This window comes from Mustelus asterias, chromosome 8, assembly GCF_964213995.1.
Source record: "Mustelus asterias chromosome 8, sMusAst1.hap1.1, whole genome shotgun sequence".
Lineage (NCBI taxonomy): Eukaryota > Metazoa > Chordata > Chondrichthyes > Carcharhiniformes > Triakidae > Mustelus > Mustelus asterias.
Window position 1 is genome coordinate 138,573,385 of NC_135808.1, and position 19,158 is coordinate 138,592,542.

General features: G+C 51.1%; 1 protein-coding gene across 1 annotated transcript in view; it reads right to left on the reverse strand.

Moving 5' to 3' along the window:
• Positions 1-3,332: 3,332 nt before the first annotated feature.
• vav3a (vav 3 guanine nucleotide exchange factor a) overlaps positions 3,333-19,158 on the reverse strand; it is a 232,985-nt gene continuing 217,159 nt past the window's right edge. The window contains exons 25-26 of the mRNA XM_078219234.1: positions 7,518-7,669; positions 3,333-5,718 (exon numbers count right to left, since the gene is read on the reverse strand). Of these exons, the coding sequence (XP_078075360.1) occupies positions 5,662-5,718; positions 7,518-7,669 (209 nt within the window). The 3' untranslated portion in view covers positions 3,333-5,661. The remainder of the gene's footprint in view (positions 5,719-7,517; positions 7,670-19,158) is intronic.

The window sequence follows — 19,158 nt, forward strand, 5'->3', positions numbered from 1 at the left end:
TTCCCTAGCGCCTTTCACTAGCTCAGGACGTTCCAAAACGATTCCAGCCATTGAAGGACTACAAATAACAATCTGTTAATGACTGGATAATCTGTTTGTGGTGTTGCTTCATGGTTAAATATTGACCAGGACACTGGGGAGAACTCCCTGATTTTCTTATCAATAGTGAGGTGATGTTAGGGGAGGAGTTTGTGAGGTGTGTTCAGGAGGGTTTCCTGACACCACATGTGGATAAGCCGACAAGAGGAGAGGCTGTACTCGATCTGGTACTGGCTAATGAGCCTGGACAGGTGTCAGATCTCTCAGTGGGGGAGCATCTTGGGGATAGTGATCATAACTCTGTCTCCTTTATGCTAACATTGGAAAGAGATAGGATCAGGCAAGCTAGGAAAGTGTTTATCTGGAGTAAGGGGAAATATGAAGCCATCAGGCAGGAGATTAGAGGCGTAATTGGAAGGAGGTATTCTCGAGGAAAAGTACCGGAGTAAGGTGGCAGATTTTCAAGGAATATTTGTCTGGAGTTCTGCATGACAACGTTCCAATGAGACAGGGAGGTGTTGGTAGGTTACGGGAACCGTGGTGCGCGAAAGCTGCGCTGAACCTAGTCAAAAAGAAAAGGAAAGCGTACAAAAGGTTCAGAGAGCTAGGCGATGATAGGGATCTAGATGAGTATACGGCTTGTCGGAAGGGACTTAAGAAAGAAATTAGAAGAGCCACAAGGGGTCACGAGAAGGCCTTGGCAGGTAAGATTAAGGAGAACCCTAAGGCGTTCTATAAATGTGTGAAGAGTAAAAGGATGAGATGTGAAGGAATAGGACCTATAAAAGGTGAAGATGAGAAAGCCTGTACAGAACCGGAAGAAATAGCAGAGGTGCTTAATTAATATTTTACCTCGGTATTCACGGTGGAAAAAGACCTGGGTGGTTGTACTACAGGATTGAGGCGGACTGAAAAGATTGAGTATGTGGACATTAAGAAAGAGGATGTGTTGGAAATTTTGAATAGCATCAAGATAGATAAGTCGCCGGGTCCGGATGGGATGTACCCCAGGTTACTGTGGGAGTCGAGGGAAGAGATTGCAGAGCCTCTGGCGATGATCTTTGCATCGTCGATGGAGACGGGAGAGGTTCCGGAGGATTGGAGGATTGCGGATGTGGATATTCAAGAAAGGGAATAGGGAAAGCCCAGGAAATTACCGACCGGTGAGTCTAACCTCAGTGGTTGGTAAGGTGATGGAGAAGCTCCTGAGGGACAGGATTTATGAACATTTAAGAGAAGTTTAGTCTGCTCAAAAGTAGTCAGCACGGCTTTGTCAAAGGCAGATCGTGCCTTACGAGCCTGGTGGAGTTCTTTGAAAATGTGACTAAACACATTGATGAAGGAAAAGCGGTATATGTGGTTTACATGGATTTCAGCAAGGTGTTCGATAAGGTCCCCCATGCAAGACTTGTCGAGAAAGTGAGAGGGCATGGGATCCAAGGGGCTGTTGCCTTGTGGATCCAGAACTGGCTTGCCTGCAGAAGGCAGAGAGTGGTTGTAGATGGGTCTTTTTCTGAATGGAGGTCGGTCACCAGTGGAGTGCCCCAGGGATCTGTTCTGGGACCTTTGCTGTTTGTTATTTTCATAAATGACCTGGATGAGGAAGCAGAGGGATGGGTTGGTAAGTTTGCTGACGACACGACGGTTGGTGGGGTTGTGGATAGACTGGAGGGATGTCAGAAGTTACAGAGGGACTCAGATAGGATGCAAGACTGGGCGGAGAAGTGGCAGATGGACTTCAACCCAGATAAATGCGTCGTGGTCCATTTTGGCAGGTCAAATGGGATGAAGGAGTACAATATAAAGGGAAAGACTCTTAGTACTGTAGAGGATCAGAAGGACCTTGGGGTTCGGGTCCATCGGACTCTGAAATCGGCCCCGCAGGTGGAGGAGGTGGTTAAGAAGGCGTATGGTGTGCTGGCCTTTATCAATCGAGGGATTGAGTTTAGGAGTCCGGGGATAATGATGCAGCTATATAAGACCCTCATCAGACCCCACTTGGAGAACTGTGCTCAGTTCTGGTCGCCTCACTATAGGAAGGATGTGGAAAAGATAGAAAGGGTGCAGAGGAGATTTACAAGGATGTTGCCTGGATCATGCCTTTTGAGGATAGGCTGAGGGAGCTCGGTCTTTTCTCCTTGGAGAGACGAAGGATGGGAGGAGACCTAATAGAGGTGTATAAGATGTTGAGAGGCATAGATCGGGTGGACTCTCAGAGGCTTTTTCCCAGGGCGGAAACGTCTGCTACGAGAGGACACAGGTTTAAGGTGCTGGGGGGTAGGTACAGGGGAGATGTTAGGGTAAGTTTTTCACTCAGAGGGCGGTGGGTGAGTGGAATCGGCTGCCGTCAGTGGTGGTGGAGGCAAACTCGATAGGGTCTTTGAAGAGACTTTTGGATGAGTACATGGAACTTAATAGGATTGAGGGTTATAGGGAAGCCTATATATAAGCCTAGGTAGGTAGGGACATGACCGGCGCAACTTGTGGGCCGAAGGGCCTGTTTGTGCTGTAGTTTTTCTATGTTCTATGTCTCTGAAAGAACAGGAGGCTTCGGTTTAATGCATCACTGGAAAGGTGGAAACTCTGACAGGGAAGCTCTCACTCCATCCTGCACACAAGTTCTACTCAATCTCCCTCTCTCTGTGAGGGAACACTGAGTGGGGACAGGGTCTCTCTGTCAGTGCATCATTGCCAGAGGGAATAGGAGGCACAGTTTTGTGTTCCCCACACCCAGGATTCAGAGAGAATTCCCGTGTAATCCTGTTCCTTGAGGATTTGTGTAACTGCTTCCATCCTGATCCCAATCCTTCTGAAATCCGCTTCCTATCCTGGTCTATCCAGGGCAGGGGAGGGGCTGTATCAGTCCCATGTGGGTCTAATAGCGAGCAGCAATCAGTGTTTGTGTCGATATTAATTATTTTGTATTAAGATGAAGTTATTTTCTTGCAATCCCACGTGGTGTGATGTAGTTTGTGTGTGAATAGTTGTTTGTCTGTGTCAATATATCTATCACTGTGGAACTCGCAGTGACGGCCGCAATGAGATTCTTTTCTCTGTCTGATTTCCCTGTGTCTGTAAGTTGCTGCATCAAAGAGTCAGAGAGTCCAGCTCTGGAAAAGTCTCCTGAGATCCAGCAAAGGATTCGAGTCCTTCCCCTGGGAACAATGAGCATTGCCATTGAGGGGCCTCAGATCAGGATTGGGATCCTGCTGTGTAATGAGGCCATTCTGCAGCAGCCTGGGCCAGAATTACAGGACAAAGGGAAAATAATCCAGTTTATTAAATAAACGTTTGGATCAAACTGCTCCAGATTCAGGAGAGGTTTTTACTGAAACTTTATAAACAGCATTTCGACATTGCAAGGATCTCCACATCCAATCAGAAACTAGAAATACATTGACCTCACCTTGAGACCCTCTGACCCTGTAACCTGTGACCCCTGACCCTCACCACTGAAGGGGTTAAAGGTCAAATTGATTTGTTTCCATTGTTTACCTTATTGGCTTCTTTCATTCAGAATTCAGAGAGAAATTGCATTTCTATAGCACCTTCCACACCCTCAGGGCATCCCAAAGCATTGACTGAGAACAAAGTACAATGAGAGTGTGGTCACTTGTGAATGGTCAGCAGTTAGTGCACAGCAAGATCCCACAATAGCAGAGCAAGCTGTTATCCTGTTTTATTGGTGAGGTTGGTTGAAGAGTGAATATCGACAGATCAACAGGGGAACAAACATACAAACAGGGAGAGGAATGAGGTCGTTCGGCCCACCCCTGGCTTCCTAGGCCACTTGACAAGAAAGGGAACTCCCCACAACATTCCTCCCTATTCTGAAGTGGGATCTTCCAGATCCCCAGAGCAGGGGCACAGGGACGGGAAGGAGCTTGGCTAAATGTTTCATCCAAATGGCAGCACCACAGACAGTGCAGCACTCCCTCAGTACTGACCCTCTGACAGTGCAGCACTCCCTCAGTACTGACCCTCTGACAGTGCAGCACTCCCTCAGTACTGACCCTCTGACAGTGCAGCACCCCCTCAGTACTGACCCTCTGACAGTGCAGCACTCCCTCAGTACTGACCCTCTGACAGTGCGGCACTCCCTCAGTACTGACCCTCTGACAGTGCGGCACTCCCTCAGTACTGACCCTCTGACAGTGCAGCACCCCCTCAGTACTGACCCTCTGACAGTGCAGCACTCCCTCAGTACTGACCCTCTGACAGTGCGGCACTCCCTCAGTACTGACTCTCTGACAGGGCAGCACTCCCTCAGTGCTGATCCTCTGACAGTGCGGCACTCCCTCAGTACTGACCCTCTGACAGTGCAGCACTCCCTCAGTACTGACCCTCTGACAGTGCGGCACTCCCTCAGTACTGACCCTCTGACAGTGCAGCACTCCCTCAGTACTGACCCTCTGACAGTGCGGCACTCCCTCAGTACTGACCCTCTGACAGTGCGGCACTCCCTCAGTACTGACCCTCTGACAGTGCAGCACTCCCTCAGTACTGACCCTCTGACAGTGCAGCACCCCCTCAGTACTGACCCTCTGACAGTGCAGCACTCCCTCAGTACTGACCCTCTGACAGTGCGGCACTCCCTCAGTACTGACCCTCTGACAGTGCGGCACTCCCTCAGTACTGACCCTCTGACAGTGCAGCACCCCCTCAGTACTGACCCTCTGACAGTGCAGCACTCCCTCAGTACTGACCCTCTGACAGTGCGGCACTCCCTCAGTACTGACTCTCTGACAGGGCAGCACTCCCTCAGTGCTGATCCTCTGACAGTGCGGCACTCCCTCAGTACTGACCCTCTGACAGTGCAGCACTCCCTCAGTACTGACCCTCTGACAGTGCGGCACTCCCTCAGTACTGACCCTCTGACAGTGCAGCACTCCCTCAGTACTGACCCTCTGACAGTGCGGCACTCCCTCAGTACTGACCCTCTGACAGTGCGGCACTCCCTCAGTACTGACCCTCTGACAGTGTCGCACTCCCTCAGTACTGACCCTCTGACAGTGTGGCACTCCCTCAGTACTGCCAGTGTGTCAGTTTGGATTTTGGGCTCAGTTTTGAATTGACTTTGGGCTGAGGGGCAGCCGTGGAATTGAGAGTTGAAGCCATTCCCGGATTGGTCTCTTGCCGCTCACTCTGTCTCAGACACAGGCCGAGCGAGGCAATGAAGTTGAATTAAATTCGCAATAATATACACACAGGAGTTAGTAATCAAAGGCAGCGATCAAATCTGGGTGTTTCAGTCTATCCCCAAGCGCTGTGTTCACAGACTGACAGGGTTCGCCGTGCTGGAGCAGTGTCGAGGCTGTTTCTAACCAGCCAAGGCCCGAGTTTGGGTTCAATCCCAAAGTGAGAGGTGGAGATGGTGAATGAAGCTCGGCGGGGATTGTCTGTGATCCTCTCACTCTCCTGTCCCTGCTCCTCAGAGCTGATTGCCAGCTTGCTCGTAACAAAGTTTCGATGGACCTGTGGCCTCCAGATAGCCCAGGTCACCTCAGCCTGGGTGCATCCCGGCAGCCTGCCGTGGAGGACACTTCACCAGATTCCCGCATTGCTGCCACTACTGCCATCAGCTTAGTTCAATCATCCCTGAAATTCAGGCCAAGGAAACAGTCAGTCTGCAAAGCAATCCTCCTCCTCTTCCACATACGTCGAGGGAAACCAACCAACCTGAAAGAGAGCAACAACATTCCGATTTCACTGTGGGATTGGACAGGAGACCCTCAGAAATCTGACCCTGCTTCCAATGCTGAACATTCCAAGTGATCTGCTTCCCTCCGACTGAGGGAGATGGTTAATGGCCAGAATCTCAGAGCACACAATGAAGCTATTCAGCTCATCATCTCTGTGCTGGCTCTTTGAAAGAGCCATCTGTTTAAACCCCCCCTTCCACCCCCACCCCCCCCCCCGACACCAAATCCGCACCTTTCCCCACCGCCCTGTGAACGCTTCCTTTAGAACGATCTCTCCAATTCCCTTTTGAAAGTTATTATTGAATCTGCTTCCACCGCCCTTTCAGGCAGCACATTCCAGATCACAACAACTCACTGCATCAAATAAACTCCCCTCATCTCCCCCTCTGGTTCTTTTCCCGATTCTCTTCAATCTGTGTCCCTCTGGTTACCCACCCTCCTGTCACTGCAAACACTTTCTCCTGATTTACTCCATCTAAACTCTTCCTGATTTTAAGCTCCTCTAATAAATCTCCTCTGAACCGTCTCTGCTCCAAGGAGAACAATCCCAGCTTCTCCAGTCTCTCCGCATGGGTCTGTGTTTATCACTTTTGGTTAAAGAGCGAGATTGTATCAAGGGGCTGACATGGCCATGATGGGCTGAGTGGACTCATGCCTAATAAAAGGAGAGGGTAGAAGTGCAGGTTAATGGAGCTGAGGGCTCAGGAGAGGGTAACAAAGTTTCTGGACCACGTAAGAGAGCAGAGAGTATAGAAGGTGGCAGGAATCTAACCTCAGGCAGAGCAAAAAAGGTGACAGGTATGAGAAGGGAGGCAGTCAATGCGGGACTGAGGGTGTTGTACTTAAATGCGTGCAGTATATGGAACAAGGTAAATGAGCTTGTTGCGCACATTGAAATTGGCCGGTACGATGTTGTGGGCATCACAGAGAAGTGGCTGCAAGGGGATCAGGGTTGGGATCTAAATATCCAAGGATATGTGTCCTATCAGAAGGACAGGCAGATGGGCAAAGGGGGCGGGGTTGCATTGTTAGTAAGGAATGAATTTAAATCGATAGCAAGAAGTGATATCGCATCAGCAGGCATAGAATCTCTGTGGGTAGAGCTGAGGAATCGCAAAGGTAAAAAGACCCTGATGGGAGTTATGTACTGGGAGTTATGTACAGGGAGTTATGTACAGGGAGTTATGTACAGGGAGTTATGTACAGGGAGTTATGTACAGGGAGTTATGTACAGGGAGTTATGTACAGGGAGTTATGTACAGGGAGTTATGTACAGGGAGTTATGTACAGGGAGTTATGTACAGGGAGTTATGTACAGGGAGTTATGTACAGGGAGTTATGTACAGGGAGTTATGTACAGGGAGTAATGTACAGGGAGTTATGTACAGGGAGTTATGTACAGGGAGTTATGTACAGGGAGTTATGTACAGGGAGTTATGTACCGGCCCCCGAGCAGTCGTCAGGATGTGGGGCAGAAAATAAATCAGGAGATAGAAAAGGCATTTCTTCAGCCAGAGAGTGGTGAATCTGTGGAACTCTTTGTCGCAGAAGGCTGTAGAGGCCAGGTCATTGAGTGTCTTTAAGACAGAGATAGATAGGTTCCTGATTAATAAGGGGATCAGGGGTTATGGCGACAAGGCAGGAGAATGGGGATGAGAAAAATATCAGCCATGATTGAATGGCGGAGCAGACTCGATGGGCTGAGTGGCCTAATTCTGCTCCTATGTCTTATGGTCTCACGCTGATCATTGTGATTGGCAGTGTGGGGGGACTCACCCTGCCATTGACGGCTCCTCGCCACCAGCCATTCGGCCCGCTTTTGCTGTAAATCTTGACCATGTCTCCCTCCTGAAGCGACAGCTCCCTCATGTCCCTGGCGGAGAAGGCGTACTGAGCTATCGCCACGCCAACCACTTTGGGACTTAAAGCTGCAAAAGAAAAGAAAAGGATTGCATTTCGATAGCACCTTTCGCCAGAAACAACAACATAATAAAAACAAGGCCATTAGACTGCGAGGTGGAGATTGAGGAATTACCGACCGGTGAGTCTAACCTCAGTGGTTGGTAAGTTGATGGAGAGGATCCTGAGAGACAGGATTTATGATCATCTAGAGAAGTTTAGTATGATCAAAAGTAGTCAGCACGGCTTTGTCAGGGGCAGGTCGTGCCTTACGAGCCTGGTTGAGTTCTTTGAAAATGTGACCAAGCACATTGACGAAGGAAGAGCGGTGGATGTGGTCTATATGGACTTCAGCAAAGCGTTCGATAAGGTCCCCCATGCAAGACTTCTTGAGAAAGTGAGAGGGCATGGGATCCAAGGGGCTGTTGCCTTGTGGATCCAGAACTGGCTTGCCTGCAGAAGGCAGAGAGTGGCTGTGGAGGGGTCTTTCTCTGCATGGAGGTCAGTGACCAGTGGAGTGCCCCAGGGATCTGTTCTGGGACCCTTGCTGTTTGTCATTTTCATAAATGACCTGGATGAGGAAGTGGAGGGATGGGTTGGTAAGTTTGCTGACGACACCAAGGTAGGTGGTGTTGTGGATAGTTTGGAGGGATGTCAGAAGTTGCAGCGAGACATAGATAGAATGCAAGACTGGGCGGAGAAGTGGCAGATGGACTTCAACCCGGATAAGTGTGTAGTGATCCATTTTGGCAGATCCAATGGGATGGAGCAGCAGTATAAAATGAAGGGTACCATTCTTAGCAGTGTAGAGGATCAGAAGGACCTTGGGGTCCGGGTCCATAGGACTCTTAAATCGGCCTCGCAGGTGGAGGATGCGGTCAAGAAGGCGTATGGCGTACTAGCCTTCATTAATCGAGGGATTGAGTTTAGGAGTCGGGAGATAATGCTGCAGCTTTATAGGACCCTGGTTAGACCCCACTTGGAGTACTGCGCGCAGTTCTGGTCACCTCATTACAGGAAAGATGTTGAAGCCATTGAAAGGGTGCAGAGGAGATTTACAAGGATGTTGCCTGGATTGGGGGGCATGCCTTATGAGGATAGGTTGAGGGAGCTTGGTCTCTTCTCCCTGGAGAGACGAAGGATGAGAGGTGACCTGATAGAGGTTTACAAGATGTTGAGGGGTCTGGATAGGGTGGACTCTCAGAGGCTATTTCCAAGGGCTGAAATGGTTGCTACGAGAGGACACAGGTTTAAGGTGCTGGGGGGTAGGTACAGGGGGGATGTCAGGGGTAAGTTTTTCACTCAGAGGGTGGTGGGTGAGTGGAATCGGCTGACGTCGGTGGTGGTGGAGGCAAACTCGTTGGGGTCTTTTAAGAGACTTCTGGATGAGTACATGGGATTTAATGGGATTGAGGGCTATAGATAGGCCTAGAGGTGGGGATGTGATCGGCGCAACTTGTGGGCCGAAGGGCCTGTTTGTGCTGTGACTTTCTATGTTCTATGTTCTATGTAATATTGGGCGGGACAGAAACCTGCTGCTTTTCAAATAGTCACCTTAGATCCTCAACTGAAACTGAGAGAACACAAATAATCTCACATCCCATAGAGCACTCCCTCAGCACTGACCCTCTGACAGTGCGGCACTCCCTCAGTACTGACCCTCTGACAGTGCAGCACTCCCTCAGCACTGACCCTCTGACAGTGCAGCACTCCCTCAGCACTGACCCTCTGACAGTGCAGCACTCCCTCAGCACTGACCCTCTGACAGTGCAGCACTCCCTCAGTACTGACCATCTGACAACCAAACCTGAGAGGGCACTTAATGTGGTGATGGCCTTGGCGAGGTGTTCATCTTCAATTGCGGATTGCGGCTGGGATTGCGGATAGCGATGAGCATTGTCGGGCATTACAGCAGGATACAGATAGGCTGGAAAATTGGGCAGAGAGGTGGCAGATGGAATTTAATCCGGATAAATGCGAAGTGATGCATTTTGGAAGAAATAATGTAGGGAGGAGTTATACAATAAATGGCAGAGTCATCAGGAGTATAGAAACACAGAGGGACCTAGGTGTGCAAGTCCACAAATCCTTGAAGGTGGCAACACAGGTGGAGAAGGTGGTGAAGAAGGCATATGGTATGCTTGCCTTTATAGGACGGGGTATAGAGTATAAAAGCTGGAGTCTGATGATGCAGCTGTATAGAACGCTGGTTAGGCCACATTTGGAGTACTGCGTCCAGTTCTGGTCGCCGCACTACCAGAAGGACGTGGAGGCGTTAGAGAGAGTGCAGAGAAGGTTTACCAGGATGTTGCCTGGTATGGAGGGTCTTAGCAATGAGGAGAGATTGGGTAGACTGGGGTTGTTCTCCTTGGAAAGACGGAGAATGAGGGGAGATCTAATAGAGGTGTACAAGATTATGAAGGGTATAGATAGGGTGAACAGTGGGAAGCTTTTTCCCAGGTCGGAGGTGACGATCACGAGGGGTCACGGGCTCAAGCTGAGAGGGGCGAAGTATAACTCAGACATCAGAGGGACGTTTTTTACACAGAGGGTGGTGGGGGCCTGGAATGCGCTGCCAAGTAGGGTGGTGGAGGCAGGCACGCTGACATCGTTTAAGACTTACCTGGATAGTCACATGAGCAGCCTGGGAATGGAGGGATACAAACGATTGGTCTAGTTGGACCAAGGAGCGGCACAGGCTTGGAGGGCCGAAGGGCCTGTTTCCTGTGCTGTACTGTTCTTTGTTCTTTGTTCAACATGTCATCGATGAAGACGAACATCTCTCCAAGGCCATCCCCACTTCTTGCCTTCAAACAACCGCACAACCTCAAACAGACCATTGTCCGCAGCAAACTACCCAGCCTTCAGGAGAACAGTGACCATGACACCTGCCACAGCAACCTCTGCAAGACGTGCCAGATCATCGACACGGATGCCATCATCTCACGTGAGAACACCATCCACCAGGTACACGGTACATACTCTTGCAACTCGGCCAATGTTGTCTACCTGATACGCTGCAGGAAAGGATGTCCCGAGGCATGGTACATTGGGGAAACCATGCAGACGCTACGACAACGGATGAATGAACACCGCTCGACAATCACCAGGTAAGACTGTTCTCTTCCTGTTGGGGAACACTTCAGCAGTCACGGGCATTCGGCCTCTGTTCTTCGGGTAAGCGTTCTCCAAGGCGGCCTTCACGACACACGACAGCGCAGAGTCGCTGAGCAGAAACTGATAGCCAAGTTCCGCACACACGAGGACAGCCTCAACCGGGATATTGGGTTCATGTCACACTATCTGTAACCCCACAACCTGCCTGGGCTTGCAAAATCTCACTAACTGTCCTGGCTGGAAACAATTCACATCTCTTTACCCTGTGCCTAACCCTCTCTCCACTCACATTGTCTGTACCTTTAAGACTTGATTACCTGTAAAGACTCACATTCCAACCATTATTTTGTAAATTGAGTTTGTGTCTATATATGCCCTGTTTGTGAACAGAACTCCCACTTACCTGATGAAGGGGCAGCGCTCTGAAAGCTAGTGGCGTTTGCTACCAAATAAACCTGTTGGACTTTAACCTGGTGTTGTGAGACTTCTTACTGTGTTTACCCCAGTCCAACGCCGGCATCTCCACATCATGAAGAGATGGTGTAAGGGGGAGGGTTTCAGATTCCTGGGGCATTGGGATCGGTTCTGGGGGAGGTGGGACCTGTAAAAATTGGACGGGTTACACCTGGGAAGGACTGGGACTGATGTCCGAGGGGGAGTGTTTGCTAGAGCGGTTGGGGAGGGTTTAAATTAATATGCCAGGGGGATGGGAACCTACGTAAGGAGTCCCAGAAGGAGGGAGCAAGGACAAAATGCGGGGAGAATTTTCCAATTACATCAAAAATCAGGAAAAAAGTTAAAAGGAAGGAGAACTCAGGAGATGTTATTTATCGAAGTGTTAGAATTCACAAAGCAGGTACAAAACTAGCATAAGGGCACTTTATCTGAATGCTCGTAGCATTCGAAACAAGGGAAATGAGTTGACGGCACAAATCATTGTGAACGAGTGTGATTTGGTGGCCATTACAGAGACATGGTTGCAGGATGGTCACGACTGGGAGTTGAATATCCAGGGGTATCAGACTGTTCGGAGGGACCGACAGGAAGGTAAGGGAGGTGGTGTAGCTCTGATATTTAAGGATGATATCAGGGCGGCAGTGAGAGATGATATAGGTTCTATGGAAAAAAAGGTTGAATCCATTTGGGTGGAAATTAGAAATAGTAAGGAGAAAAAGTCACTGATAGGCTTAATCTATAGGCCACCAAATAATGACATCATGGTGGGGCAAGCAATAAACAAAGAAATAACTGATGCATGTAAAAATGGAACAGCAATTATCATGGGGGATTTTAATCGACATATCAATTGGTCAAACCAGGTCGGTCAAGGCAGCCTTGAGGAGGAGTTCATAGAATGTATCCACGATAGCTGGGAGTTCAGGTGTTGCTGGTGTGTTGGAGTCGATGGGCTGAAGGGCCTCTTCTGCGCTGTCTGATTCTATGAGTGACCACTGCACGGTCCTTGTGGAGACAAAGTCTCGCCTCCACATTGAGGATACCCTCCATAGTGTTGTGTGGCACGATCACCGTGCTAAATGGGACAGACTTCGAACAGATCCAGCAACACAAGACTGGGCATCCATGAGGTGCTGCGGGCCATCAACAGCAGCGGAATTGCACTCCAGCACAATCTGCAACCTCATGGCCCGGCATATCCCCCATTCAACCATGACCATCAAACCAGGGCACCAATCCTGGTTCAATGGAGAGTGCAGGAGGGAATGCTGGGAGCAGCACCAGGCATACAAATATCCCCATTCTCAATGATGGAGGAGCCCAGCTCAGCAGTGCAAAGGATAAGGCTTTTGAGTTGGAGAGGGAAGTTGAGAGTCAAACACATTGCTGTGGCTCTGGAGTCACGTGTAGGCCAGACCGGGTAAGGATGGCAGATTTCCTTCCCTAAAGGACATTAGTGAACTAGACAGGTTTTTCCGACAATCGACAATGGTTTTATGGTCACCGTCACTGAGACGAGTTTTTCATTTGGATTTATTTACTGACTCTGTGATATCGTAAACAGTGAGGAAGCTGCTGATAGGCTGCAGGATGAGAGGGACCGGCTGCTGATAGGCTGCAGGATGAGAGGGACCGGCTGCTGATAGGCTGCAGGATGAGAGGGACCGGCTGCTGATAGGCTGCAGGATGAGAGGGACCGGCTGCTGATAGGCTGCAGGATGAGAGGGACCGGCTGCTGATAGGCTGCAGGATGAGAGAGACTGGCTGCTGATAGGCTGCAGGATGAGAGGGACCGGCTGCTGATAGGCTGCAGGATGAGAGGGACCGGCTGCTGATAGGCTGCAGGATGAGAGGGACCGGCTGCTGATAGGCTGCAGGATGAGAGGGACCGGCTGCTGATAGGCTGCAGGATGTGGAAGGTGAAATCCAACAGGGAAAGTGTCCGGTGAAGAATGTCGAGAGACGGTCTGAAGGAAAGGATTGGATTTGAAACGGGGAGTGGGAGCAGAGAGACCTGGAGCTGAGAATTCACACATCACTGGCAATGGAACCAGCTTCACTAATCAGCACAGAAAGCTCCTGGGATTCTGAGCTTTAGAAACCCAGGCTTAGGCTACAAAATGCAGGAGATTAACTTTAATCTTCATCAAACAGCGGGTAGATCCCAGCCAGAGGATTGGGTCCAGTTCTCAGCTCCTGACTTCAGGAAGAATGGCAAAGCTTCAGCAAGGTCACAGAGGAGATTGGCCAGAGTGGAACCGAGATCAGGGAGTTCAGTTCAGAGGCAGAGTGGGGCGTGGGGTGGGAGGGAGTCGGGGGGAGTCGGTGGGGGGTGGGGAGAGTCGGGGGGAGTCGGTGGGGGGTGGGGAGAGTCGGGGGGAGACGGTGGGGGGTGGGGAGAGTCGGGGGTAGTCGGTGGGGGGTGGGAGGGAGTCGGGGGGAGTCGGTGGGGGGTGGGGAGAGTCGGTGGGGGGTGGGGAGAGTCGGTGGGGGGTGGGGAGAGTCGGGGGGAGTCGGTGGGGGGTGGGGAGAGTCGGTGGGGGGTGGGGAGAGTCGGGGGGAGTCAGTGGGGGGTGGGGAGAGTCGGGGGGAGTCAGGGAGTTCAGTTCATGTGGAACAGAGAGGCAGAGTGGGGGGGGCGGGGGAGGGGCGGTGTTTGGTGTGAGTCACAAAGAGAATGTGGTGTGAATGTTTGGAGAATCAGCAGTCACTATTCGAGTGCCCTGCCACTCCTAACTTACTGCATCACGCTGGAACTCCGTGTTTCTGATCAGGAATTCCGATCACGGCTTCTCCAGAAATACAGAGTTTCACGAAAATGGGAATGCTTCTTCAGACTGCTGAATCATCAGAGGAAGACAAGCCCCCCGCCCCCCTGCTCCCCCCCTGCACCCCCCGCCCCCCCGCTCCCTCCCTGCCCCACTCCCACGAACCCCCTGCTCCCCCCGCCCCCCCCAACCCCACCCCCCCGCCCCCCACCCTCTGAAGGCTTGGCTGGATTTTGTTAGCTGACTAAAAATTAGCCGAAGTTTCTTTGAAAAGCTGCAGAGAGAAGAGGACGGGATAGGTGAGAGGGTCAGGGGGCAGGGGGTTGGAGGAGAGCTGGGGGGATTGAACAGGGAGTCAGGGGATCGAGGGGTGAGTCGGGAGGGACTCAGGGGGAGCTCAGTGTTCAGGAGGAGTTGGGGGGGTGGGGAGTTGGGGGGGTCGGGGGTTGGGGGGTTGTGGGGGGAGTCGGGGGGGAGTCGGGGGGTTGGGAAGGAGTCGGGGGGTTGGGAAGGAGTCGGGGGGTTGGGAAGGAGTCGGGGGGTTGGGAAGGAGTCGGGGGGTTGGGAAGGAACCGGGGGGTTGGGAAGGAGCCGGGGGGTTGGGAAGGAGCCGGGGGGTTGGGAAGGAACCGGGGGGTTGGGAAGGAGTCGGGGGGTTGGGAAGGAGTCGGGGGGTTGGGAAGGAGTCGGGGGGTTGGGAAGGAGTCGGGGGGTTGGGAAGGAGTCGGGGGGTTGGGAAGGAGTCGGGGGGTTGGGAAGGAGTCAGGGGGTTGGGAAGGAGTCGGGGGGATGGGAAGGAGCCGGGGGGTTGGGAAGGAGTCGGGGGGATGGGAAGGAGTCGGGGGCTGTCGGGGGGGTTGATGGGGATTCGGGAGGTTGAGGGGAGTCGGAGGGTTGTGGGGAGTTAGGAGGTTGGGGGGGAGTCGGAGGGTTGTGAGGAGTTAGGGGGTTGCTGGGGAGTCGGAGGGTTTGGGGGGGGTTGGGGTAGCTGGTGGGGGTGGTATCAATGTGAGTTATTGGGGGTTTCTCTGTATGAGTATCCGGGAGTTAGACATATTTTGTTCTGTCGGACGATTCCCAGCTAACTATCCTGGTCGGTGAAGTGAAACAGCCAATGTCTCCGACTCTATCCTGGAATCTTGGGGAGCTGGGAAATATCCATCGGAAACTCAAACCTTCTGGATCATTCCTTCCCTGGAGTGGGTGCTTTTGGAATTATGAATGTTCCTGTTGTGAATATTCTGGGAATGTCCGGACTCCGACTATCCGGATATCCAAATTTCTGTTTCTGGGTCTCATGGGATCTCATGGGATAATGGGGGAGGTGGTTAGATGGGTGGAGAACTGGCTTGGTCACAGAAGACAGAGGGTGGTAGTGGAAGGGTCTTTTTCCGGCTGGAGGCCTGTGACTAGTGGTGTTCCGCAGGGCTCTGTATTGGGACCTCTGCTGTTTGTGATTTATATAAACGATCTGGAAGAAGGTGTAACTGGGGTGATCAGTAAGTTTGCGGACGACACAAAATTGGCAGGACTTGCAGATAGTGAGGAGCATTGTCAGAAGCTACAGAAGGATACAGATAGGCTGGAAATTTGGGCAAAGAAATGGCAGATGGAGTTCAATCCTGATAAATGCGAAGTGATGCATTTTGGTAGAAATAATGTCAGGAGGAGCTATACGATAAATGGCAGAACCATAAAGGGTGTAGATACGCAGAGGGACCTGGGTGTGCAAGTCCACAGATCCTTGGAGGTGACGTCACAGGTGGAGAAGGTGGTGAAGAAGGCATATGGCATGCTTGCCTTTATAGGACGGGGCATAGAATATAAATACGGGATGTAGGAAGGAGCTTAAGAAGGAAATTAGGAGAGCGAGAAGGGGTCATGAGAAGGCGTTGGCGGGTAAGATTAAGGAGAACCCCAAGGCTTTCTACAAATATGTCAAGAGTAAAAGGATGAGATGTGAAGGCATAGGACCCTTAAAAGGTGAAGGGGGAAAAGTTTGTGCGGAACCGTTAGAAATGGCGGAGCTGCTTAATGAATACTTTACCTCGGTATTCACGGTGGAAAGGGATCTGGGTGGTTGTACTGCTGGTTTGCGGTGGACAGAAAGGATCGAGCATGTGGACAGAAAGAAAGAGGATGTGTTGGAACTATTGAATGGCATCAAGGTTGGTAAGTCGCCGGGACCGGATGGGATGTACCCCAGGTTACTGTGGGAGGCGAGGGAGGAGATTGCGGAGCCTTTGGCGATGATCTTTGCATCGTCGATGGAGACGGGAGAGGTTCCGGAGGATTGGAGGATTGCAGATGTGGTCCCTATATTCAAGAAAGGGAACAGGGACAGCCTGGGAAATTACCGACCGGTGAGTCTAACCTCAGTGGTTGGTAAGTTGATGGAGAGGATCCTGAGAGACAGGATTTATGATCATCTAGAGAAGTTTAGTATGATCAAAAGTAGTCAGCACGGTTTTGTCAAGGGCAGGTCGTGCCTTACGAGCCTGGTTGAGTTCTTTGAAAATGTGACCAAACACATTGACGAAGGAAGAGCGGTGGATGTGGTCTATATGGACTTCAGCAAGGCGTTCGATAAGGTCCCCCATGCAAGACTTCTTGAGAAAGTGAGAGGGCATGGGATCCAAGGGGCTGTTGCCTTGTGGATCCAGAACTGGCTTGCCTGCAGAAGGCAGAGAGTGGCTGTGGAGGGGTCTTTCTCTGCATGGCGGTCAGTGACCAGTGGAGTGCCCCAGGGATCTGTTCTGGGACCCTTGCTGTTTGTCATTTTCATAAATGACCTGGATGAGGAAGTGGAGGGATGGGTTGGTAAGTTTGCTGACGACACCAAGGTAGGTGGTGTTGTGGATAGTTTGGAGGGATGTCAGAAGTTGCAGCGAGACATAGATAGAATGCAAGACTGGGCGGAGAAGTGGCAGATGGACTTCAACCCGGATAAGTGTGTGGTGATCCATTTTGACAGATCCAATGGGATGAAGCAGCAATATAATATGAAGGGTACCATTCTTAGCAGTGTAGAGGATCAGAAGGACCTTGGGGTCCGGGTCCATAGGACTCTTAAATCGGCCTCGCAGGTGGAGGATGCGGTCAAGAAGGCGTACGGCGTACTAGCCTTCATTAATCGAGGGATTGAGTTTAGGAGTCGGGAGATAATGCTGCAGTTTTATAGGACCCTGGTTAGACCCCACTTGGAGTACTGCGCGCAGTTCTGGTCACCTCATTACAGGAAAGATGTTGAAGCCATTGAAAGGGTGCAGAGGAGATTTACAAGGATGTTGCCTGGATTGGGGGGCATGCCTTATGAGGATAGGTTGAGGGAGCTTGGTCTCTTCTCCCTGGAGAGACGAAGGATGAGAGGTGACCTGATAGAGGTTTACAAGATGTTGAGAGGTCTGGATAGGGTAGACTCTCAGGGGCTATTTCCAAGGGCTGAAATGGTTGCTACGAGAGGACACAGGTTTAAGGTGCTGGGGGGTAGGTACAGAGGAGATGTCAGGGGTAAGTTTTTCACTCAGAGGGTGGTGGGTGAGTGGAATCGGCTGACGTCGGTGGTGGTGGAGGCAAACTCGTTGGGGTCTTTTAAGAGACTTCTGGATGAGTACATGGGATTTAATGGGATTGAGGGCTATAGATAGGCCTAGAGGTGGGGATGTGATCGGCGCAACCTGTGGGCCGAAGGGCCTGTTTGTGCTGTGGCTTTCTATGTTCAATGTTCTATGTTCTATAAAAGTTGGGGTCTGATGTTGCAGATGTATAGAACGTTGGTTCGGCCGCATTTGGAATACTGCGTCCAGTTCTGGTCGCCACACTACCAGAAGGACGTGGAGGCTTTGGAGAGAGTACAGAGGAGGTTTACCAGGATGTTGCCTGGTATGGAGGGGCTTAGTTATGAGGAGAGATTGGGTAAACTGGGGTTGTTCTCCCTGGAAAGACGGAGGATGAGGGGAGACTTAATAGAGGTGTATAAAATTATGAAAGGCATAGATAGGGTGAACGGTGGGAAGCTTTTCCCCAGGTCGGTGGTGACGTTCACGAGAGGTCATAGGTTCAAGGTGAAGGGGGGGAGGTTTAACACAGATATCAGAAGGACATATTTTATACAGAGGGTGGTGGGGGCCTGGAATGCGCTGCCAGGCAAGGTGGTGGAGGCGGACACACTGGGAACGTTTAAGACTTATCTAGACAGCCATATGAATGGAGTGGGAATGGAGGGATACAAAAGAATGGTCTAGTTTGGACCAGGGAGTGGCACGGGCTTGGAGGGCCGAAGGGCCTGTTCCTGTGCTGTATTGTTCTTTGTTCTTTGTTTGCTGTTTTCATTGGTCGGAGGATTGATGAGCAGAGGGCAGAGGTTGAAGGGAATTGGTCGGAGAGATGACGCGATGGAAATATTTCCCGTGTGAAGTGTGATTAGGGGTTGGAAACATTGCCTGATTGGAGGGTGGATATGGGATCAATAGAAACTTCAAAGCAGATTGGATAAATCCCCGCAGGAGAACAGATTTCAGGGAGATGGGGAAAGAGTGAATGTTCTTCAAATGAGCTAGCACCGTGCCGATGGGCTGAATAGTCTTTTCCTCTTCCAGCTCTGACGAAGGGTCATCCAGACTCGAAACGTTGGCTCTATTCTCTCTCCACAGAGGCTGTCAGACCTGCTGAGATTTTCCAGCATTTTCTGTTTTTGTTTCAGATTCCAGCATCCGCAGGGTTTTGCTTTGAGCTTCCCCTGTCCTGTACTAAGCCTCTGGAGTTGAGTTTGAATCATTGAATCCCTACGGTGCAGGAAGAGGCCATTCAGCCCATCAAGTCTGCACTGACAATCTGCAAGAACATCTCACCCAGGCCCTATCCCCGTAACCCCACACATTTACTGTGGCTAATCCCCTAACCTGCACATCATTGGACACTGAGGGAGAATTTATCATGGCCAATCCCCCACCCCACACATCTTCGGACCGTGGGAGGAAACCGGAGCACCCGGAGGAAACCCACGCAGACACGGGGAGAACGTGCAGACTCCGCACAGACAGTGACCCAAGCCGGGAATCAAACCCGGGTCCCTGGCGCTGTGAGGCAGCAGTGCTAACCACTGTGCCACCCCTCAGAACCCACAAGCTTCTGAGTCGGAGCTGGGAATGTGATGAGTGACGGTGGATTCAGGATAA